The sequence below is a fragment of the Felis catus genome, chromosome X (genome assembly GCF_018350175.1).
Source record: "Felis catus isolate Fca126 chromosome X, F.catus_Fca126_mat1.0, whole genome shotgun sequence".
Lineage (NCBI taxonomy): Eukaryota > Metazoa > Chordata > Mammalia > Carnivora > Felidae > Felis > Felis catus.
Window position 1 is genome coordinate 96,056,963 of NC_058386.1, and position 25,513 is coordinate 96,082,475.

At 41.0% G+C, this 25,513-nt stretch overlaps 1 protein-coding gene across 8 annotated transcripts in view; it reads right to left on the reverse strand.

The window, feature by feature from the left end:
* KLHL13 (kelch like family member 13) overlaps positions 1 to 25,513 on the reverse strand; it is a 203,567-nt gene that overhangs the window by 60,370 nt on the left and 117,684 nt on the right. Inside the window, exons 1-2 of one of the 8 annotated variants that reach the window (XM_004000821.6) lie at positions 24,073 to 24,166; positions 22,285 to 22,350 (exon numbers count right to left, since the gene is read on the reverse strand). The exons of 5 other annotated variants lie outside the window; for them this stretch is intronic. In XM_004000821.6, coding sequence (XP_004000870.1) covers positions 22,285 to 22,350; positions 24,073 to 24,113 — 107 coding nt within the window. In that variant the 5' untranslated portion in view covers positions 24,114 to 24,166. Of the gene's footprint in view, positions 1 to 10,276; positions 10,637 to 10,917; positions 11,338 to 22,284; positions 22,351 to 24,072; positions 24,167 to 25,513 lie in introns of those variants that run through there. 2 more of the 8 variants (XM_019824209.3, XM_019824208.3) reach the window with 2 other exon arrangements.

The window sequence follows — 25,513 nt, forward strand, 5'->3', positions numbered from 1 at the left end:
CGCATTAAGGAAAAGTGATCCAACATAAATATCGCATTCTCTTTCAAGGTATAAAGGTATGACAAAAAGTAATTTGTAAGGTTCCTTCCAGCTTTTGGATTCAAAGAACTGCCCCTGAATATGATAATTATATTCTTTTTTTTTTTTTTTTTAAAGTAAGCTCTACACCCAAAGGAGTGCTTGAACTCACCACCCAGAGATTAAGAGTCGTGTGCTCTACAAACTGAGCCAGCCAGGCACCCTTATAAGTATGCTCTTTTCAAGACAGCATGGTCTTATCCCACTGATCGGTGGGATCATTCTCATGATGTTTCCTGCTCGAAATGTTAGTGCTGTAAAATACAGGATCCAACCCTCTTAATTTTTTTTAAATTTTTTATTTTAGAGAAAGGCTGGGGGAGGGGGGAGAGGGACAAATGGAGAGAAAGAGAAAGAATCTTAGGCAGGCTCTATGCTCAGCATGGAGCCAGACATGGGGCTCCATCCCATGACTGTGGGATCATGACCTGAGCTGAAATCAAGAGTCAGACGCTCAACAGACTGAGCCACCCAGGTGCGGCTTTCCAACCCTTTTAAATCAAAAACTCAATCAAGCCCCTGTACCTTCCATAATGGAAGGCAGACAATGTCCAGAGAGTTAAATAACTGGTTCTGAGCTCGGAACATTCCCACACTCACCTCCCAAGTTTAGAAATGTCACTTCTCAGGCCATACCAACTTGCTGGAGAACCCAGTTTATGCTCAATAGCTGAGTGGCATAGACCACCCTCATTTGTTATTTTATTGTTCCTATCTTACTCCATAGATGTTAACTAAGTAACATCCAAATTTCCGTGTTTTCCCCTGCACAAGCACTGAGGGCATCAGCATGGCAACAGCCACATAATCATGTGCCAGCTAACTTTGTAATATCTTTTGAAGGTTCTTTTTTTGAAGGTTCTCTACAACTTATACTGTCTATATGTCTTTCCGGAGACATGTGAAGACCTTGTAGTTGTTAAGTATTACTCTCTTATAGCCCTCATGCTTTATCTAATTCTGGACAGTTCTCCAAATAAAATGAAAATAGTTGGAGAAAGTGGAAAGGATTGCAGAGGCTTTTTAAATGTTTCCCTCAGGGGAGCCTGTGTGGCTCAGTCGGTTAAGTGTCCGACTTCGGCTCAGGTCATGATTTCACAGTTTGTGGGTTCAACCCCTGTGTCAGGCTCTGTGCTGACAGCTCGGAGCCTGGAGCCTGCTTCGGATTCTGTGTCTCCCTTTCTCTCTGGCCCTCCCCTGATCGTACTCTGTCTTTCTCTCTCTCTCAAAAAGAAATAAGCATTAAAAAAAAAAAAAAACCCTTTAAAAATAAATAAATAAATAAATAAATAAATAAATAAATAAATAAATAAAAAGGAGACTTGGACCATGCAAATGATCTCAAAAATAGTCTGCATTTTAAGAAGTCAAATCAACAATAAACTTTTTAAATGATTGCCATCTTAGTTTTAACTCACACTTGCATTTTATGTGTTTGTGCATACTTGTAAAATTGATGCATACAATACATTTGTGCTTATTTTATAGGACTTGGAGCATAATAATGAGGCTTTCAACACAACCCCAGATTATAGTGCTGTCCCTGGAGAATTCTACGTGTAAATAAGATTTCCAGGAAATCACCGTTGCAGAGTTTGAGACCTGCCTAGTTATGGTTGAATTATTATAATTTTCACGAGCAAAACCACTGGCGCAGAGATTAATAAATTTGGCTTAGTAATAAAAATGTAAAATTTGTAGAACCCCTCCTGTATTATCCAGGCGGGCCCAATCTAATCACACGAGCCCTCAGAAGTGGAAGAGGAAGGCAGAAGAGCAGGTCAGAAAACAATTCATGAGAAGGGGCGCCCGGGTGGCTCAGTGCCTTAAGTGTCCGACTTTGGCTCAGGTCACGATTTCCTGGTTTGTGAGTTTGAGCTCCGCATGGGGCTCTGCGCTGACAGAGCTGAGCCTGATTGGGATTCTCTCTCTCTCTCTGCCCTTCCCCCACTTGCACTCGGTCTCTCTCTCCCAAAATAAATAAACGTTAAAAAAAAAAAAGGAAAAGATTCATGTGAAAAGGACTCTTCATTGTCAGTGTTGAAGACGTTGGAAGGGAGCACAAGGCAAGAGATGCAGGCCGCCTCTAGCAGCTGACCTCAACTCTCAGCTTCTAGCCAGCAAGCAGACGGGAACCTCGTTGGTCCTACCACTGAGGAGAACGGAGTTCTGCCAGTGACCCCAATGAGCAGTTAATGGATTCTCCCCGAGAGCCTCAGATGCGATCACAGCCCTGCGGATGCCTTCACGTTAGCCCAGTGAGACCCATATCAGACTTCTGCGCTCAAAAATAAAAAAACTCTAATAAATTTGTAATGTCTTACGCCATTCGTTTGCAGGAATTCATTCTGGCAGCAAGAAAACGAATACAGAGGGTTTTTTGAGTGCTTGCACACAATTAAGCAATGGGACTATCCTGTCCACAAGACAGGACCAAACATACTGACTCAGGAGTATCCTGGGAAAGTACTACAAAGAGCACGACAGAGCGCTGTCCATGGTGGGAGAGCGTGGGTAGCCAACAAAGGTAGAATAGCGCTTCTAGAGAAACAGGGAACCGTGAAATTAATCCTGATATTATCAGAGAGGAAAGATAACCGCCCCAATATTTTCCTACAACATCACCACTTGACCGCACGGCCCAGTAAAGCTGACTTCTCCTTACACCACCGCTCCCTTCAAAAAAGCTTCCCTCATTTATCATACTTCTTTATTCTTCTAATCCTAGGGAGATATCATCTAATTAAGAGCTGGCATGAAACTAGCCTATGTCTATAAAGACAAAAAAGGCATCAGCGAAGTTAAGAGCTTTGAAATCAAGCAGACCTGAGTTTGAATTCTCACTGTACGTCTTCCTTGAAGTGTAAACAGTGAGCAAGGTAATTAACCTCTCGGAACCACTGTGCCCTTTGGTGTAAAACAGAGATTTACCCTGAGAGCGCGTTTGGGAGGCAGTCTGCAAAGTGTTTGACAGTTTTTCAACATTGCAAACAAATGCATTTCCATATGAAATTTATAATACTGGTTCGACAGGCTAGATTCAAGTTTTAAGTTCCCGGAGCTCTGAAAGGTGTTTTTATTTATATTTTTCTTAGGGAAGGCTAAGTTAATTGCTTTTCTCTACTGAATCATCTCCCTATCTCCACACAGCTGGAGATGCTCTTATCTTACCATACCATAAATGTGGCAACATGGGGCAAAAACAACATACGCCCTCGTCATAGGATGTAACACCAGAGAAAATATTTCACTACCATTGAAAACAGAGTATAATTTTATTTTTCACTAAGATTACATCCTACGGACCAGGGTCAAATTCTTGCTGCTTGAAAGGTAAAATATGTACCCTTGTGTGCTGTATAAAGCACCTACGTCCTGTCCAACTTATAGGATGGCATTCCGTTCCTCTTGTTTAAAAACGTGACCATCGGGGAGCCTGCGTGGTTCAGTTGGTTGAGCGTCTGACTTCGGCTCAGGTCACGATCTCGCATTCATGGATTCAAGCCCCGCATCGGGCTCTGTGCTGACAGCTCAGAGCCTGCTTTGGATTCTGTGTCTCCCTCTCTCTCTGGCCCTGCCCTGCTTGTGCTCTGTTTCTCTCTGTCTCTCAAAAAATAAAATAAAACCTTAAACTTTTTTTTTTTTAAAAAAAGGTTACTGTCAAGTTTAAATATAAATTGGATCATTTTCCATCCTATGTAATATTCACTTTAAAATCTGGTATTGGGGTGCCTGGGTGGCTCAGTCGGTTTAGCATCCAACTTCAGCTCAGGTCACGATCTCATGGTTCGTGAAGCCTGCTTCAGATCTTCTGTCTCCCTCTCTCTCTGCCCCTTCCCACTTGTGTGTGCTCCCTCTCTATTTCTCTCTTTCTCTCTCAAAAGTAAATAAACTTCAAAAAAATTTAACAAATAAAATAAAATCTGTTATGTATTTTCAAGGCACCTGGCTGGCTCAGACAGTAGAGAACATGGGATTCTTGATCTCGGGGTAGTAAGTTTGAGCCTCATGCAGGATGTAAACATTACTTAAAAATAAGATCTTTAGGGGCAGCTGAGTGGCTCAGTCAGTTAAGTGTCTGACTTCAACTCAGGTCATGATCTCATAGTTCATGAGTTCGAGCCCCATGTCGGGCCCTGTGCCGAGAGCTCAGAGCCTGGAGCCTGCTTCAGATTCTGTGTCTCCCTCGCTCTCTGCCCCTCCCTTGCTCATGCTCTGTCTCTGTCTCCTTCAAAAGTAAATAAACTTTAAAAAATTTTATAAATAAATTCTTAAAAAAATCTTAAAAGTAAAATCAAATCTGGTATCTATTTTCAATTCCTATCTTCACATTCGGCCCAGACACCTTTCTCATCTATAGTGTTTTCATTCCCATTAAATCCATTATCAATACTGAAAATACAGTAAATAAAAATTAACCTGAGGGGCGCCTGAGTGGCTCAGTCGGTTAAGCGTCCGACCTCGGCTCAGGTCATGATCTCACGGTTCATCAGTTCGAGCCCCGCGTCAGGCTCTGTGCTGACAGTTCAGAGCCTGGAGCCTGCTTCGGATTCTGTGTCTCCTTCTGTCTGCCTCTCCCCGGCTTGCACTTTGTCTCTCGCTCTGTCTCAAAAATAAATAAACCTTAAAAAAAAAATTAACCTGATTATCTTGGCTCAGAATTTTCACGCGAGTAAAATAAATTGAGAGAGAGACAGACAGTATGAGTGGAGAAGGAGCAGAGAGAGAGGAAGACACAGAATCGGAGGCAGGCTCCAGGCTCTGAGTTGCCAGCACAGAGCCCGATGCGGGGCTCGAACTCATGAACTGTGAGATCGTGACCCGAGCTGAAGTCAGGCGCTCAACCGACTGAGCCACCCAGGTGCCCCAAGAATAGTCATTTTAAATGACTGCAAGGACTAGAGCCCTAATACCCAGCAGAGTTGTGCCTGGCACAGAACACAAAGCGAGTAATTCTGAAGATTATAACGTCAATATACAAGGTGAGTGAGAAAGCACTGAGCGCTTTCATAAAGGGATTACTCAGCAACTTCTTTATATACCAATTCCCCAAGAATCTTCCACGGACCCTGCCTCTTTCTGACAGTCTTGAGGAAATAAAGCAATACACAGTGGTTGCCATTTCGATTTAAAATACCATCATGCACAGTGCTTGCAATTCTGGACTCTTTAAACCACAAGTTCAAGTCATTCACACAAATTCTTGCCTCTCTCTTACATCTTTCTTTCCCCTCCCCCTCACTGGGCCCTACTTAGGTTCTCCTCTAAATATTCTAAGTTTCAAGCAGAATGTCTGGAATCCTTAGAATTCTTAGTAACTCCAGGCTTCCCATGAGGATGTGAGATTTGCATTTCTGCCTCTTCCCTCTGCGGCGAGTGTTTCCAGGGGTACTTGGAAGGAACATTAAAGTATATTAAAAGAAATGAATCTAGATTAATTCTTGACAGGTACAATTCTTGGAAAGTTCTGAAAACATCAGAAATACTAGCTTTCTGTCTTGCAAGTTTCTTTGTGCTGTATTCTTCAGTTATGTAAAAAGGACTTCAAGAGATCTTTCAAAACACACACACAATTGGCTTTAAAACAAAGTTTTACGTTCACTTGCACATGCCAGGCTTCCTCAGACTAAAAAATCTGGGAAGGAAGTTTGTAAATGCTGAATTCACTATGGAACGGTGTGAATCCTATGATTAAAAAATGATATAATCCCAGGCTCTAAGACCAGCAGAGCATCTATATAAAAGGGGCAAAGTGTCTTCTAGTTGGACCACCCAGGGAGCACCGCTTTCAGATGTATTATCTTGTATAACGATTAACACAAGAAAACTATCTGGGTGAGGACAGCCAGCAGAGTGAAAGGTCCGGAAAACAAGACTCAATGCAAGGAGTGAGGTAGTGAGCTCTCTGTCACAGACAGTGATTAAGGAGAATGTGTATTACCATCTTTCAGAGGTGTCGCAGAAAGGATTCCTGCTTTAAAGGGGGTTTGGATTCTCTAAAGGACCTCTAAGGTCACATTTATCTCTATGGTTTTCCATTAGTAAGTCTTAAAAGGAGCTTACATTTACGTTTTTTTCTCCACGTAATTTTGTTAGAGTGAGCATTTAGTAAAAACAAATTAAGCAGACAGAAATAAAAGTTTATGTAGACGCTAATGGTGAAAGTGGCTAAATACATTCTTTTCTAATTTGAGATTATCAATTTAAGAAGTATTTTGCTAAATAAAATACGATTTCTAAAACCACAAGGTTTTGTTTTATTCCCTAAATTGGGCGGGGGGGGGAGACAATCTTAGGGAACAGAAAAGATGTCGAATTTAGAAAATGCCTGGTTTTATTTGATCTCTTTTTTGAATCACCCATAAACAAGGGATACTTATCTAGGATGCACCATCTTTTCTCAGAAAATCCAGATACTGAATTTTAATGATGGAATGATAGAAAGCAGTTGCTGTAAAATACTGTGCTATTGATATTTACTACAAACCCCATTTTACATATTAAACAAAGTAATTGTAAACAGGAAGCTAACCGAATGCAAGTGCATTGGCTAAAGGGGGACAAGTCTAATTTACTAAACTCCTTCTATGCTCACTGCCTTTTAGCCTGAGAAAGGTGAAATTCGAAGGAAAACATCTCACAGCGTCTGCCTTGCTAGAATTCACTGTTACAGTGCACTGGTTAATTCCTACCCATTGTCTTCCTCTTTTTGCCACACGGTTATTATCCAAAGTTACTGCTTGTGAAAAAAACCATGAAAGGATTGCTAATGCTAATCCGTTCTATCTCAGTGTGCCCTTAGAAACTAACAATACGTTAACCCTAGAACATTAGCCTGAAGGAACCATTTGCTGTTTTAAAACAATGAATACCAAAATACCAGAAAGCCACTTAGATGTGACTGCCCTTTCAGCTTTCTTAATTTAGGCAAAAGGACAGGTTAATTTATATGGTGCACACCTGTCAGGAGCGCAGTCTTTACTAATTCAGTTTACCCTGACCAGGCGATCCTCCCTCAGGCTAAGGCTGAACTTCAACCTACTGTTGAACAGAGGGTAACACAAACACGTCACTCAGATTTCCATCAAGACGGTCCCTTCAGAGAATCCCATTCCACGTGGATGGCACACCACCCTGCAAGGGTGCAAAATGGAAGCTGAAGGAAGACCAGATCTACCCAGTTAAAGACGAAGTATTTGGTAACCAAGCTACCTGAAGGCCAAAGGATTTTTTTCCCCTAAATCTTTTGTCTTCAAGGTACCGCTCCACTATTCCCGAAGCGTACGATAATAGAGTGCGGAGAGCGCTTTATGCTATGGAAGAAACCATTTTCTTTAATGTCGTCATAAACATTGTCCTTATCATCAATCAACCTGAAAAATATGGAGAGCTTGCAACTCTCAGTCAGGCTTTCAAGACGGAGAAAGAAGACCCACTTGGGTTTGAAATCCACAAGGGAAGAACTGCCTTTCTGCGCAGTGTTTTTGCAGTAACTGAAGTGTTGTCTCTTGTACCTTTCACCAGCGTGCCAGCGCCGCCCTACCTACGGCACCAACACAGGAGCTCTAGCTGAGGGGCACCTATACCAGGTTGAGAACGAGCCCACAAGGAGCCTTGACAGTTTTTCCATGCTTGCTCAATTACTACAGCACATTTTGACTACGACCGAAAATATTTTTCTTGAATTCTCAGTCTAGGAAAAACTACCCACATCTTCCACGAAAACCACGTCACGTGTATCTGACAAATCACAGTAAATAATGCGAAAACACTACAAACCAATACTACCCAAGCAAACGTATAAAAGGATGTTTCTCGTCACTGTCCAGAACTCTATATCCAAGATAATATTTTAAACGTTTATACGTGAGCTTGTAGACAAATTATAAAATATCGCAATTGACCAGAAAGTCGGAATTAAACTGTTCCATCATAGGGCAAAGGCTTTAGACTCAAAGACACCAATAACCATTTAACCTGTGTCTGCCGGCTCAGCAACTGTGAGAGCAAATATAATGTTTCTTGACTCAGTGTTTTAACTTAGTCTTTATAATTTTTGAGAGCGATAATTATGCTCAACTTAAGTATCCTTGTGTGTGAAGTGTCGTGGAATAGTTACAACATGTTACCCATGATATTTTTATTTCTGGCCAAGCAAGACAATGAACTCCAACCTAAAACAGTCAAAAACTAAGCAATGTATTTACAAGCCCAACTTAAGCTCCCCACGCTAGTCTTTTCGTATATTTAACGTTTTCCCTGTGTACATTTACATAATATTTTAAAGCCTGTGTTAATTTATTTATAATGAAAAATAAGTTAAGGCCAATTTAATAATATAGACTGTCACAATGTCAAAACAGTGTAACCCAACGCCAGCCCTTCAAGTATATTTGTCCATTCTACCTCTGTGCCACTACCAAGAATCAACATCAACATGCAAAGCTCTGTGGAATTTTCTAGCTTCTGCCATCTATATCAATTCATTCATATCATCAGGTCAAAGAGGTGACTGCTCAAAAGGAAGAAAGGGATTCATTCAAGATGTTTTACTAGGCTGTATCCGAGCCTGTGGCTAGTATGAATTAATATAAAAAAAATTTTTAACCGTCTCTAAAAATTGGAAAACCAGCTATATAGTAGGAAGATAAGACTCATTATTAGCCATTATTTATTGTACCCTACTGATTTTAAGTTTTGGGGCGTGTATGCTTTGTTTTGTTTTCACAATTAAGTTGCTTTTGGTAAATCTTTGCTCATTTCTCACCAGCCAAGATTCATAAAGTCAACAGGCACATCTCATTTTCTCAAATTATTTGAAGGAGCTCCATTAACTCGGCACCTCCACTAATTGGTGCTTTTGACACATTCAGCTTTTGAGAAACAAGTAGAACCAATCTTCCCCCCCCCCTTTTTTTCTTACAAATATAAAGTTTTAACTTTACAGGAAGAGTAAAATTAACAGACAGAGAAAATCACCTGAAGCATCTCTAAGGAAGGACATAAAAAATTATCTGAAAACGACACGATGACGGGACTTCACTCTGAAATGTGCTCATTTTTCAGCGCTTTCTAGGGAAAGATGCGTTTGGACTGAGAAGATGAGCACCCTTCCTCGGCAGCTGAAATCCTTTCAAAGAACCAGACAGAGAAGATACCACTGTGCATCTGAACCTGGCAGAAAAAAACCCAAGTAACAGAATGGCACCTCACCGGCTTTCTAAACACACAATTAACCTAAAGCAGGAAGAATTTTCCACATCTTTCCTACTGAAAGATATTTTCAAGGAAATACAGTTGAAACAGCCTTGCACTCATAAGCCCTTTTCGTACCAATATTAAAATAAAAAAAAGGGTCGACCTTTCCCTTATTCCTTCCTCCACCGAAAGGAAAAAAAGCTTCACAGACAATATTTCAAAAGGATATTTTATTACATCTCCTGGATTTTGTTTCTAAGGCAACAGTTTGCAAATTAAAAAAAATAAGATTTTGAAAAATTCTAGCAAGACTTCCCAATATGTTTTAGTATATATTTACTTAAAATAAATTTCTAAAATAGGCATTTGTAGAACATACTTTGCAACTCCATGTAGATATGTAGCTATTCATAGAACCGTAACTTGCACAAATTTGAACTTACACTTCTGAACTTGAATTATACAACCGGGAAAGATATAAACACCAAACTTATTAATATTCATACACAACGCAAGAATAAAAGTCTGGATTAAAAGACCCATTTTCTGATCAATGCGTTAACTCCGAATGTTTCAGATTCATCAAAAAAAAAATTATAGAACACATTTCCCTATTTAACACCACACCAACATCAACCACAAAAGAAGTCATCTAAGTGTTTCAGATATACAAAAATTCAGCAAAAAATCCAACCAGTGTAAAAGATCAAAGTTTATCCTTATGCAATTCCTTAGGTATACCTTTAGACTTTTTTACATCAGTAATTCGATCACCATTAAGCACGTTAAATGAAAATAAACAAACTCCTAGGACAACAAACCGAAGGTAAGACGTGGGCATGCCAATATATTTAATGATAAGCAAGCTTGAGGTTTTTGATCTTGTGGGTTTTGGGATGTCGCTGCTTGGGATTTTTACCCCCCCCCCCTTTTTTTTTTTTGCCACAAGGTTGATCCACGAATGAAAGCCCACTTTAATATCCTCTTTTCTCTCACTTACATGTATGCTGGAGAAAGTGGAGTTGACCTGGATGTTTTAAGCACAGGAACTGGGAATTTCCAGATAGCAGGAGAGCCCGTTTTCCATTTCAATGGCATGTTGTCACTACGGTACTACAATAACAGTAAACAGCGTTTCCATGACAGAGTACCAACTAGGACTTCCATTCCACGCAGCCCCGACACGGCAGCGGCGGCCGCCGAGAACAAGCCAACGATCCTGCCAGTGCCCTGAAACCGACGCTTCCAATCTGTAAAATAGGGCTGCAAGGTACCTCCTTTAAATCCTCCTGTCCCCTAAAGCAAGATGATGATTCTATCGTTCTAACTCCACAATAGTGCCACCTCGTTAGGAAAGCGTTGACTGCAGTATACATATTTTTTTTTTTTTTAAGACTGCACCGTGCATACCACACAATGCAGCTTTATTTAATAAAAGCGGCTGGGGTTTTCTTTCTTTTTCTTTCTGTCTCTCTCTCTCTCTCTCTCTCTTTTTTTTTTAAGCTTGCAACACCATTGTTCTACCTTCACAGGGATACTGCAGCCCTGTACTATATTCTGCACCTATTAACCTGATTTCTGACCAATAGTAGCAGGAAAAAAAAAAACAGAAGGGTTTCACAGGAAAATGAAACAACATACCTACTCAGAATACACTTGTCATCCTCTGAACATTCTTCTTTTGAGCTGCAACAATACAAATGGGATATAAACCTCAGCATAGCCTTAGGCCACAGCTAATAGAGATCAGTGACTAAATTCGGCAGCCTGCTTTCCTCCTGTGCGAGCTCTGGCCACACAATACAAGAATGCCATTATGGGAAAAGCCCGTTTAAAAACTGCCAGTCTCTCTGTTTTCCAGTTGGAAGAAGGCAAAATGTAAGAACAAATATAAACTGCTGCGGAACTCTGCCCGCTCTTCTAGCGGCTTCTGATTCAAGTTGTTCTCCTTTCCCTATTCTTATTTCCAAGCCGGGATGAGCAAAATCGCATACAGTGACAACATGCTGTGGTAACACGAATACCACTCTGTCTTCTGCAGCAGAGCACAGAGTAGTGTGCTCTTAATAGCAGTCCTCGGAGGGACGCTATCAACAATCTAATTCAAGGCTGCCCTCCCCTTCTTCTCTCCCCTACGTCCCCTCGCGCTCACCCCCCCTCTCGCCTCCCCCCCACCCCCAAAGAGCTCACAAATTGCCTAGAGGAGAGACCAATGCTGCCGGCCAAGCAGGTGTCCAGCAGGGACGTTCCAAAGCTCAGCGGCGGGTCCGGTAACCTCTAGGGGTTAGTGACTGACAAGGAGATTGAAAAATTCAAGCTGCTGTCAAAGGCAACTGGAGGTATTTCGCGAAAGCAGTGGCAAGTAGACGTTTCATCTATATTGCTTTAAAACACTGCCAGAAAATAGCATCCTCGTAAGTGCCCTGAAAGTGACGGGGGCGGCGGCGGGGCGGGGGGGGGGGGGGTTGTTTTAAGTTTCTCTTTCAAGCACCCAACTCACAAATTTTCTACACGATTCTGAGACGTGAACATAGGACAGACGGGTATTATGCTGAACTCTTTATTTACAGGCTGAAGAATTTTACAATTTCACCCCTGATGTAGGCAAGTCGCCATCACTCAACATCTACCTATATAACCAGAATTATCTGCCTTCGCCAATGCAAGCTTAGGAAAAGCAGACTGCCCTTGACGCGGAAGCCACCAAAAAAATCACTGCAGTGACAAAGAGCTCATATTTCTTTTCAAGTTTGTATGCAAACAATAAACTTCTGCTTCTAACTTAAGTAGCTGGCTTTCGGATACTGTTTCCAAATTATTCCTAGTTTTAATTGAAAAGATTGAGACGTGGTCCCTTAAGAGGCTTTCTTATCTGTATTCAAAAAAGGCACAGATGAATGTGACCAGAGGAAGCAACTACTTTGCAAACTTCCAAAATACAGAATTTAATGTACCAGAAATACAGTGTGCAATGAGCTAAGGTAATCACAACTAACCGTCCTTTAAGATCCACATCAATATTCAGGCCCAAAGTATTTTCCTATGAAAGCCAACCATACATGTACATTCGGTATATACACACACCACAAGCAAACATACATATATGGAGAGAAAGCTTCTTGTGAAATCCTGACCAGTAATGCACAAACGCTATCAAATAGTAAGGAGATGTCAGCCATCACTAACTCACAAATAATTTTTAATCCAATCTATCCCACACAAACACTCCCAAACACCCAGGCAAGCAACTGAAAAAGTTAAATTATATTTCTCTTTTTAGTACCCACACACAAAACTGTCTCATAGAAATCTTCAGAGGAATCTGAGAAAGGAGTATTTATCAATACCCTAATGAGCAAAGTACATGTAAAAGGTTAAAAACAAAAAGCACCACTAATGCAAATAAACCATAGTCAATATTTTACATTAGAAGGCTTTGTGTAATAACTCTGAGGAGTTATGGGACAAAAAGTTTCCGGGTACAACAATCAGGAGCGGCAACTTGTTGGAAACTCCAAGAATAAAATACACACACACACACACACACACACACCCATCAAGCAAGTTTGGAATGTTCCATTCCAAAAAGGTGAAGCATTCTCAAACATTTACAAATATAAAACATAAAACAGCCACACAAACTAGCTGTAGGTAGCAAGGAGGGGACGTTTTAGAAAGGAAGCTCAACCACTTTCCAGCTTATGAACATCTTACAAAACAGTAACTGCAAATAGAACTTCTGAGAACAAAGACCCCCCGCCCCCCGCCAAACCTATATAAAAACATGGTTAGTGAAGCGTTTCGAGCGGTCTGTAAAGTGCACTCAACATTTATGAGGGGGAAATAGGGTGAATGTATAGTTTTCCAAGTCTCCAAACAGGTGAAGATGACTTTATTGCAAAGGTTCTGCAGTTATTAGCTTTCTGTGAACAATCAACTTATTCAAAAAAAGCAACATAATCTTTGGTCTAACCTCAGGTCCCACAGAAATCAACCAGCACCAACAAATCATCTATGTCAATTTCCAACCTAGATTTCTCTTAAAGTTTAGAACCTGTTCTTGTGGACCTCTGACAATTGTAATATTTGCTCAAAGTGAAAAGAAAATAAGACTGCTCCCTCCACACCACCCTCGGTGCTTATAAAGACCCCAAACCCTAAAAGCTTACATCTGATGGTGACCATTTATTTCTGTTCAGTTTTTCTGCTTTAATAAATTGCTAGGAGTCATGTGTAATTATCTCTCATGAGCAAGCAACTCATATGCCAAAGGCTTTAAAAAGAATTTCTTTAAGCATAAATATAGTCCATGAAATACGCTTTATGCTATTAATTTGGTTAACATCATTCTTCGTACATTGTTTAGAAATAAACTTCAGCCAGGTAAAATCACCCCAATTGCAAATTAGTAGAGTCCAAATGAATCAGATTTTACTATCCTGACGGCGACCCCAGTAGCCAACTATCGAGTGTAATTACCATTACATTCTGGAACTGAAAATGTTTTCACCTACAGAGTGAAAGGGAGCAAACGATTAAGTGTGGGTTTTAAATATAATTTTATGCAGGCTCAGTGTCCCACTACTTTAATATTTAGGCTGGGAAATGTCAAAAACCCTCATTGACTTCATAGGAAACAGTGATTTCATTTATGGAACATTTGGTTTCTACTATGGACCCCACCGCGCAAAAGAGACAAGATAGAAAGACAACATACGCAAACGCTCGTCAAAGCATTTTAGGAACATTAATGAATCACTTAAAAATACCTGTGAAGTGCATATTTCAGAGATGTCATAAACAAAGGACAATGTGGGGACTTGGCCAAGGCCACAAAAAGTGTCATTCTTGGCCAAATCTTGCAACATGGAATTCCCTGGTTCCCAATGTAGAAAGAGAAGAATTTTAGAACTTTTCGAATTCTTACACATCACCTTGCTCAGTACCCTCTTTGTACAGATGAAGAACTGAGGCCCAGAGATGTTAACTTGCCCAATGTTCCATCTGCTGGTCTAAGACTCCCACTCTAGAATCCATTTGCAAAATCTTCACTGCAGAAGGTGTTTAAATAGGAGGAGGGAGAAAAACGTAAATAAAAATTAAGCCAGTCATAGTATGGAAGAGAAGTGAAATACCCAGCAAGGAGTGTATTGTTTTTTTCTAAACATCAATGTTTCTAAATAAGTTTATAGGACAGTTTAACTACTGGCTGACCGTTAAAGTCCTTTACCGCCATCACCCCACTCGATGAATTGACTATGATGTCGCATATCTGACCTCTCCCTCCATATTTTCCTGATATTCCCTAAGAACTGACCTACCTCTTCCTTGCAAGTTTTGGTTAATCCTGTGGTAGGTACAACTAGAGACTGATAGCATTAACCACAGTTTGTGTGAGCAGGCGCCGTGTAAGCTTCTCTTCGATCCTGACAGTGTCTCCTCGGACTAATCTGGGATATCCACATGATTTGCATTGCTCAGATCGGACCGTAGATTAAGCCAAATCGTGTGTTCTGTTCTGTTCTACCAATCAGTAAGAGTATTTGGAAGGTGACCAAGTAGAAAATGTTAAACCTTTTAGAGCACACAAAAAGATGGACTTCTGCACAACAGAGCAAAAATCTTAAAACATTCAGGGCGCCTTATTATAGAAAATGGAACCGTTCACAGGAATGGCCACATATACGTGTGTGTGTGCGCGTATGGGTGTTGTGTGTACCTCCTTGACTTGTTTCAGGAAACTGAATATCAAATGCATTAATTTTTTTTTTACTAGATACTCAGATATGTAGCCTTGCTAAAATCAAAACAGAAAATCCCAGATGTTTCTCAAAGGTTGACTATGTTGGAAAGTCGTGAGTAACTTCATCTTTTAGAAGTACCTTCTCACATGTCAATTTCCTTAACAGAGCTGTGTGGATCCTCACAGTCCCGCAAAGGATTTACACCTGTGACTATGTCTGGGATTAATATAGTAGCTATCCCCTTTCTCACAATACAAACAAGCACAAAAACACAATTGTTGTGCCAGCACACATGCATACATATGCGTGCGTATATGCACGCATATGCATATACAGAATTCCTCCCCACTGGCAGGAGTAAAGTGTAGGCAAGCACTCTTCCCATCTTTGACATGTTCAAAAGAGAAGAAGGATACTGAGTTTGGGGGGAAGGAGGCACAGAACAGCCATAAGTGGGGATGTAAGCCGGCAAGCCAGGAAACAATAGGAAAAGGGACAAAAGGAGAGGACAAAAAGGGCGAGGAGCGGAATGGCTGGACGGAAGGAGAATGAGAAGCCAGAATGGTAGTAGTTCCCGGATGTGGCAACTTTTATACTTGGGGGTCCAATGAATGAGGTTATGGGACTAAGACAGGAGTTGGGGTAGGACAGCAAATACAGAGGGACTGAGCAGGTGACAAGGAAGGTCCAATTGCTGGGGACCCAAGGGCCCACAGGTTCTGACTATCCTTACTCTCTAAAAAAAAGGATTAGCACTGAATGGGAAATTTGGAAGTTCTTGCCCTTTCTTCCATCTTGTTTTCTGTAGTCTCTAGATTCTAGTAAAATCTGGAGTCTAGTAAACTCTGTAAGTTTTTTTCCTCCCCCTTGGCTACCCCTGAGTGCCTCATTCATAGATGATTCCCAAATCCACACGCCCAAGTAAGTCTTTGCACATCTATGACATGCGCAAACGAAATCGATCCTTAAGTATTCCCCCCTATTAACAACCGCCTTAAACCCCAAACCAAAGTGTTTGTATCAGGTGTGGTGGTGGTAGACAAAAAAACCTTTTTAAATCACATACCTGATTTTGCATTCTCATTTTCAAAGTGTCTGAAAAAGGCAGTTTAGAGAGGCATTTTATTTATCGCCATCAGATAATGTGTCTAGTGGCCATGCTTTAGTGCACCCTATGTCCCCACTGTGCGACTTCATCTGCCTGAGACACCCTCCCTGCTCCTCCCTCAAGGAGTCCCCAGATCTTTGTATCTTCCTAACTGAGCACTGCTCCGGGCACACAGGAAAGCACTCAGTAAATATTTGTCGGGTAAACTGAAAGAGAAGTTTACAAGCAGAGGGGTGATGAAATAAGAATTCTGTTCTGGGGCACCTGGGTGGCTCAGTCGGTTCAGCGTCCGACTTCAGCTCAGGTCACGATCTCACAGCTTATGGGTTCGAGCCCCGCGTCGGGCTCTGTGCTGACAGCTCAGGGCCTGGAGCCTGCTTCGGATTCTGTGTCTCCCTCTCTCTCTGCTCCTCCCCCGCTTGCACTCTGTCTCTCTCTCTGTCTCTCAAAAATAAGCGTTTCTAAAAATTAAAAAAAGAAACAAAAAAGAATTGTGTATCAAAGCCAGGATATATCCTGGAAGGATTTTTAAATCTTGACTCTGCTCTAAAAGCAGAGTTCAGGTAAAAAGAATATTCACCTGTTAATTTGATAATTTTAGGCTATGAATTCCTTAAAATGAAAAAAATTAGATATACACATTATCTTGTTAAAAATAAGTATATGCTGAAGAAAATCACCCAGAATACATGCTTTTTAAAAATGAAATAAATGCATCACTTATGATGTCTGCTCTCATCTCAAATAATGATAATTTATCTGTTGTCTCCCAGCAAATTCCTAAGTATCTCTTAAATTATAAATAAAACAGCCAAACCATCATTAGATTTTTCTGATGTGTTTGTACATTAAACCTGAAGACTTATCGCAATAAAAAGCCATTAAAAATGTACAGTGTTGGGGCACCTGGCTGGCTCAGTTGGTGGAGCATGTGAGTCTTGATCTCAGGGGAGTGAATTCAGGCCCCACGTTGAACGTAGACCTTCCTTAAAAAAATGAAAAATAAAAACAAATATACAGTGCTACTGAAAGGAAAGTTAAGAATATGGCTCTCCTAGGGGCACCTAGGTGGCTCAGTTGGTTAAGCATCTGACTCTTGATCGTCTCAGGTCATGATCTCACAGTTTATAGGTTCAAGCCCCACACTGGACTCTGCAAAATAAATGAATAAACTTAAAAAAAGCATATGGATTTCCTGGGGTGTCTGGCTGGCTCAGTCAATAGAGCATGAAACTCTTGATCTCGGGGTTGTGAGTTTGAGGCCCGCGTTGGGTGTAGAGATTACTTAAAAATAAAAACCTTAAAACAAACAAACAAAAAGACTATGGCTCTCCTGGCTAAAAAATACGTTCATATAAAGCTTTTCAAATAGTTTCACTACTTCTATTTTAATTTGGCATCAAATATAGAAGCAAAACCATAAAAGTTGCATGAAAACAAAAGAATAAGCAATATTACAATCTTTTCATAAACCCTGAACTATTTTTTACTAAAAAAAATTTTTTTTAACGTTTATTCATTTTTGAGAGACAGAGAGAGAGAGAGTGTGGGCGGAGGAGGGGCAGAGTGAGAGGGAGACATAGAATCCGAAACAGGCTCCAGGCTCTGAGCTGTCAGCACAGAGCCCAACGTGGGGCTCAAACCCACTAACTGCAAGATCATGACCTGAGCGAAAGTTGGGACACTTAATCGACTGAGCCACCCAGATGCCCCTATAAATCCTGAACTATTTTAATGAGAGTAAATACTTCCTAATAATGTTTATCTATGATGGTCGAAAAACTTTTTTTAATTTTTAAATTAAAAAAAATTTTTTTAATGTTTATTGTTTATTTTTGAGAGAGAGAGAGAGAGAGAGAGAGAGAGAGACAGAGTGCAAGTAGGGGAGGGGCAGAGAGAGAAGGAGACACAGAATCCAAAGCAGGCTCTAGGCTCTGAGCTGTGAGCACAGAGCCTGACGCGGGACCTGAACTCACGAACTGTGAGATCATGATGTGAGTTGAAGTCAGATGCTTAATTGACTGAACCACCCAGGCTCCCCAAACTTATTTTATTTATTTTTGAGAGAGAGAGAGAGAGAGAGAGAGAGAGAATAAGCAGGGGAGGAACAGAGAGAGGGAGACCGAGGATATGATGTAGGCTCCATGCTGCCAGCATAGAGCCCGATGCAGGGCTCAAACTCACAAACCATGAGATCATGACCTAAGCCAAAGTTGGATGCTTAACCGACTGAGTCACCCCGGCACCACAAAAAACTTTTCAATAATAAGCACATCATACATACCCAATGTCAAAAGGCATGTTAGTTAAGGAAAGTCAACATTTGCTTATATTCTACATTCTTTCAGCAATGACTATGCTCTTATAAAACTCCGAGTTACTGAAAGGCCTTTACAGTAACGTATGCCATTTTCCTCAACATTCCAATTAAAATTAGTGAAATCATGGTACTATTTAAAAAATGATACTTATGGGGCGCCTGGGTGGCGCAGTCGGTTAAGCGTCCGACTTCAGCCAGGTCACGATCTCGCGGTCCGTGAGTTCGAGCCCCGCGTCGGGCTCTGGGCTGATGGCTCGGAGCCTGGAGCCTGTTTCCGATTCTGTGTCTCCCTCTCTCTCTGCCCCTCCCCCGTTCATGCTCTGTCTCTCTCTGTCCCAAAAATAAATAAACGTTGGAAAAAAAATTAAAAAAAAAATGATACTTATTTCCTTTTACCCAAAGAGTTATTACCACATGCACATCTGCACCATAAATGTTATAGCTAAAAAACGAGATCTAGAAGTAAACTCTTTCATGGAAAGCCAATCGTAAGGACTCATTAAGATCATACAACACTACTTAAAATTTCCACGAAAAGGGGCCCTTTATGTTCAACTAGTTTAATTTTATGTTGAGTATTTCCTGGGCCTAACTATTACAATTTCAAATTTCCTAGGAATATACATCTATAGAAACTACTATTGACTAAATATTAAAGGCTGTAACCAGACATGAAGGAGAAAATCTTAAATTCCAAAAAAAAAAAGACTCAATGTCAGACTCGAACCTTGTGACCTGTTGCCATAACATGGGGCTTGAAAGTCTTCATAAAGGTATATAGTTTATAGTCATGCTATTTGCCTCCTATGGTGGTATCCAAGAAATTCAGCAACCAGTTCAATACCTCTGTTTTCTGAACCATTTTCAGATCCTTCTCATTTTATAATTTAGAATTCTTCTCTTGGGTGATCTTACGTTAGAAAGATTTTATTCTTAGGGAAAGAAGGCGGGTATATCTTACCTTGAAAGATAACAAATATGTGGTGGTAAGTCTAAATTACAGAAGCAAGACAAAAGGCGTGCAATTTAAAACTGTCATGCCTCAAAACGTACTTAGCAATTAATTCAGTGAAAATCCTATGATGTCAGACATCATTAACTCATGTTCTATAAAGAGCTCACCTGTTACGAACTAACCACAACACAGTTTCAAAGTTATGTCTAACTTCGTTACTTGGATGCAATGGTTGTCCAGTGGGGGGAAGATCCAGTAGATCTCATGTTCTATCACTAACCAAAGTAAATGCAATTTTGATATGAGGAAGCAAAAAACATATTTCAGGTGCGCCTGGGTGGCTCAGTCGGTTGAGTGTCCGCCTTCGGCTCAGGTCACGATCTCACGGTTCGTGGGTTCCAGCCCCGCATCGGGCTCTGTGCCGACAGCTCAGAGCCTGGAGCCTGCTTCGGATTCTGTGTGTGTGTGTCTCTCTCTCTCTGCCCCTTCTCCACTCATGCTCTCTCTCTCTCTCTCTCTCAAAAATAAATAAACATTAAAAAATATTTTAAACAAAAAACATACCTCATCTTCTAGGTTGACCCTAGATTTAAGCTAGATGCAATTTATTTTTATTTCTTTTATTTTTTAAAGTTTATTTATTTAAGTAATCTCTACACCCAACGTGGGGCTTGAACTCACGACCCCGAGATCAAGAGTCGCACGCTCTTCATACTGAGCCAGCCCGGCGCCCCCTAACCTAGACGGGGCGTGGGCTTCGTGACTGCCTTTCTAAGTCTGTCTGCTCCAGCCAGTAAATTCAGAACCGCTCCATGTCTTCAAAATAAAATACATGCTTCATTTTTATTTTTTTGTTTACTTATTTCTGACCGAGAGAGAGAGAGAGAGAGAGAGAGAGAGAGAGAGAGAGAACATGTGGGGGGGAGAGGGGCAGAGAGAGAAGGAGACAGAAGATCCAAAGCAGGTTCTGCGCTGAGAGAGGAGAGCCTGACGTGGGGCTGTAACTCACAAGCTGTGAGTTCATGACCTAAACCGACTGAGCCAGCCAGGCGCCCCTCAAATATAGGTTTTAAACAACCAGTTACTTCTCCTGGGATTCTGAAGCTACAGAACATTTGAGTGAAATACTATCTTCCAATTAGCTAGCATTTACTTATTCATTCATTCCTTATTCAGCTGGATCTAAGTCACAGACATCGTTGAGCCTTTTTATGAGTCTTCTATCACCAGGTCTGGACGTGTTATTGAAATTCCTATGATGTTGTTCGGTCAGTAAATGAAAATATTTCTGTTTGGGAATTTCCAGAGTTAATCATTTTTCGAGAGTCAGATCTGCAAAGCACAGAAACCTATACCCCAAAAAGGGCAAAGAGGCAGCAAGACCGAGCTTAATCGGACCCTCCCAACAGGGAACAAGCCCTAGCAAATTAATTAGGACCATGTTTCCACATTTGCTGACTACACTGCATTTGTTTTCACCGAGGCCTCCTTCCTCTATTAGCCATTACCGACGGTGCAAGATTGACTCCTTGAACTTCACAAATACCAAAATCAATCAACTCACTATGCCGAGCCCAAAGCCTATAAATTAGAGGTGCCTGCTGAATTAGTTCAATCACCAGTAAGTACTAAGAACTTACGACTTTGCTGGATGTTACAAGTATACAAAAGAACTCATGTTCTCCGGCCACGATCTAATCAGGCAGTCTGCACAGTCACTGGGCTAACTCTTCAAATCTCAAAACTTAATTTTTCACCTTCCGACAGCAACCTTTTTGCCTCCTGACTGTCTTCAAGTCTAAAATGGACACAAATCTTTCAAAAACACCTCCCAGTCGACATAATACACAGGGGCTAGTGCGAGAATGCCTCGGGTGGAGACACATACAGACTTAGACACGAAGCATGGATGCTACCAAAGAAAGGTGGCTCTTGTCTTTACACGCCGATACACAGAGCACAGGAAAAGTCCTATACCTTGAAGGCAGGTGTTCTCAAACTTTGGTATGGCCTAAGAATCACCTGGGGTGAATAGTTTCTGTAGAAGTCTGCAGGTGGGGCCTAGCACTCTGCATTTTATACAAGTGACCCAGTTGATTTTCCTGCCCGGTCCACCGCACGTGAAGAAACATTGCTTTAGAGTCAAGGTTGCTCACCCCCCACCGGAGATAGCCCCAGCTACGGCGAGGCTGTTTTCCCTCTGGGTCGCCGGCCTTCCCCAGCATATCAGCGTGGGCTGCTCACCACTGCTTGCCAGTCTGCCCCCTCCACGGCCATTATCTTGCCCCTCCCACACTCGAGATCCTTCCAGGTCTGGGTGAGTCTGAAAGCAAGGTCTCCAGCTGGCTGACAGACAGGCACAGAGGCAGACCGACAGACATGCGCAGAGTGGGGGCTGTGAAGTCCCAGCAATTAGGAAACAAAGGTAGTCTAAATTACACAGACTGTCCAATAGCACGTGAAAGTGAAAAACGTGTTTCAAACCTTTTTGATCAGGAAGGATGGAGAAGGACACGGCCGTGGGCACCTGTGGTCTGGTTGTGGTCTCCCACTGACTAGCTTTGTGACTTGCCATAGTACCCTCCCTGATCTGTAAAATAGGGAAGGGGCCCCTTTGTCCCATTCACGGCAATCTTATGAAAACCAACTGAACTTGTCTTTGGCAAAGCCCATTTGAAAATGCAGAGCACAATAGATGGTGTGTGGTATTTTTGTAACAGGATAATTTATCATTTTTTTTCAGCTTCATAAACACATTAACCTAGACATTATTCCAAGTTGCCTTGATGACCGAATGTCTTCTAGTATCTCAGGGTCTTTTTTATGCAAATAAATTCTCACTGGCAAAAAGGTAGAGGAAAATGCAGACCCTTGGACATACCCCGAAGTTGATTTTTTGAATATATCCTTGAAATCGGCTTGTTTTAAAGACAATTGCCTCCGTCTCCTGAAAGTGGAGTGCAAAAAAAAAAAAAAAAAAAAAAAAAAAAATCTGGTTAATTGTGGCTTTACTGTATTTAGTTCCAATTTTTCAAAGCATGCTCTGCAGAATATATATTTTAGCTGCAAATTAATAAACCATGTTCATAAATCCTGAACAGTCAATACCACTCAGAACAACTTGTAAATATGTAAATTCACTTAAAAAAAAAAAACAACTTAACAAGAAAGCCATAAGATTCTATTTGTTTTTAGAAGCCCTCTTAATGTTTCAGAAAGTCTGGAATGAAGACTGACGTTAAATGCAACATCTATTGGCAGCTGATCTGAAAGACTAAACTGGCAAAATCAGGACAGAAGGAAAGGCTTTTCCAGTCAATATATACCCGGCCTTGGAATGCTTTGTCATTTTCTAGTTTTTGAAGCTTAGAGTTCAGTTCTTTGCTGATCCACTGTTTTGCCATAAAAACCTGAGAGCAAATGACACACATTACAAGCTTTCAGGGAACAGACGGTTAATGTTCTTCTAGGTGCGTTTACTACCAATTTTCTTATTGTCATACTGCTCATAATTAATAAAAACATACAAACAGAGGCACCGGTCTCCTTAACCGGAAGATTTGGGTTTTGTGAACTCTCCCGTATCTCACTCCTCCGGGCTAATATAAAAGACAACGATGGACAGACAAGACTTCTGGTACTGCCCGAGGAACGCAGCTCTCAAAATAGAGACCTACTACGGAGCACTGCGGTATGGGCTGACACCAGTCAACTTTCTGAGAAAGTGTAGGAGCAGCTAACGCCAAATTTCATGCATTTACCTTTATTACGTTTCATGTTGCAATTAGCTTACGGAGAGTGACCGCTGCTAAGCGTTACCCTCATCTAACTTTGGCTTCAAAATAAACAGTTCGGGCTCCTTTCTGGGTCATCTCACAAGCACTATTCAAGTCACAACTCAATCAAAGTCAGAGTCTAATAGTACCGTCAGAAAGACCTTGGCAGAGACCTTATCCAAAATGTTATCCTCAAGCTAAGGACTTCTTATGTAAAGGTAGGTAGCAAGTCTTTTATTTATTTTATTTGGAGCCATGAATTCAAAACAGCATCTCTTTAATGGCAATACTATTTCAAAGTCCACTTTTAAAACGCTATACACGTAAAAATTATTATTTTGCAATCATAAAAAGCTACAATGGGTTGAATTAATATTTGCCATGTTTTAGCATTAAGCCTCACCACGCAAATAGCAATTACATTATTTTTTACTTACAAATACATTAACGTATCTTTAAATACAGCTTATTTTATATTCCTATTAATATTATTCCTTTCCTTTGTGTATTTAAGAAGAATCTGGTGTGCCACCTTCTGGTAACTGAGGGAAATTATGTATCTCTACACAAGTCACTATTCTTTATTTTAACTTTAAAAAAATATATATATATGTATTTCTTAACCTGTATTACATTTAAGCTTCAGATATATATACAAATCTATACCACAGTCTGAAAGAAAATAAAATCTCCTTAGTGACTTTAAAAAAAAAATCAAGCTTTCTCCACGCTTCCTATGATTTTTGCATGGTTACCAATATGTCTCCTGAATTCTACAATACATATAAAATTGATTTTTGTACACCGTTTCACAGCCACGTATGAAAACAACAGGGTTGCTATTGTAATGAATAAGTAACAGCAGTAAATAAAGGAAAAGAAAGGTCTCTTACCAATAAGCCCATTTTTCTCTTAAGGTTTGAACTCTCATCATTTGTCATGTTCTTGTGGATCCCTCTCTCATCAAATTCTCTGGAGTTTTAAAGTTGAGAGCTGGGAGGCACGGCTAGGCTCTGCTACACAGTAGCGCACCCCAGTGTATCTGGCTGGTATAACACTTCAGTTGCAGCTCCCAAAGGCAGAAACAGCCTTTTTATATATTCAAAAACCTATGCACTGAACACCTTCCATTGGTAGGAAATTGTAGCCGGCGTGGCTGAACTATTTTTATTTCTTATCTTAAGGACGGATCAGATTCGGGGATCAGAACCACAGGAACCTCGAGCTTAGTTCCAGTTAATTGAACGGGAACAAAGTGCCGGGCTTTAGAGCAGAGGTGGGATGAGACAAATACCAACACCGGGAGATCTGACGTAGGAGAAAACACGTTTGCCTGAAAGTAACCTTCTTTTTTCAAGGGTCGCTGCCCTGTTCTTTGTCATGTTACCTTAAATCTTCGTTCTCTGTAACCCTTCCCTCTCCCGTGCCTCTAATAGCCAGGCATGAAGTCCTAGCCTTTATTCTTTGTCGATTTCACAGGTGTCTAGTCCCTAGTGTTTGTTTTTGTTCTTGTTTATGTTTTTTTAGCAAATGAGCTACTTCCAAAAATACACATAACTGATCTCTCTGCATCACCCATGTTCGATCTGTCAATCACATTGCTTCTAGGTGACTCTCTTCAAAGACGGCTATACGTGATGTAAATTAAACGTTCAACACACGGTTTAGTCAACAAATATTTGTTAAGGATTTGCTACATATGTGGTGGGTACTGCGCTAGGTGATATGGATATAAAGGTGAACAGGGAACAATCCCCTGCTCTCAGGGAGCTCTTAGTTGAGTGAGGGAAACAGACATGCACTCTGACAGCACAAAATATGGCATAAAATCTTTAGTCGTACATGCCTACGATTCTACAGAGGAACAATAAAAATCAGGCTGCGACTGGGGTCGAAGGATGAGGTATTATTCCCCAGGTAGACTCCAGAAGACGCAGTCTGTGCAGACACACAGAGATTTAAAGGAGTACAACATGTTGGAAGGGTCAAGAAAGTCTTCAATATTACTGGAGGGTGTTTAGGTACACAGTGTTGAGGGGAGTAGATTTTAACATATAAGGAAATCACATGTGAGTGAAGTGGTGTGGATTTCATCCTATGAGCTATGAGAAGCCAGTTGTTGAATGCGTGGATCACTCAAGGAATTAATCAAGCAACGATGCTCAGTACTAAGAACTCATTACGGGGGCATCTGGGTGGCTCACTTGGTTGAGCGTCCGACTTCGGCTCAGGTCATGATCTCACGGTTGGCGGGTTTGAGCCCCGTGTCGGGCTCTGTGCTGACAGCTCAGAGCCTGGAGCCTGCTTCAGATTTCGTGTCTCCCTCTCTCTGCC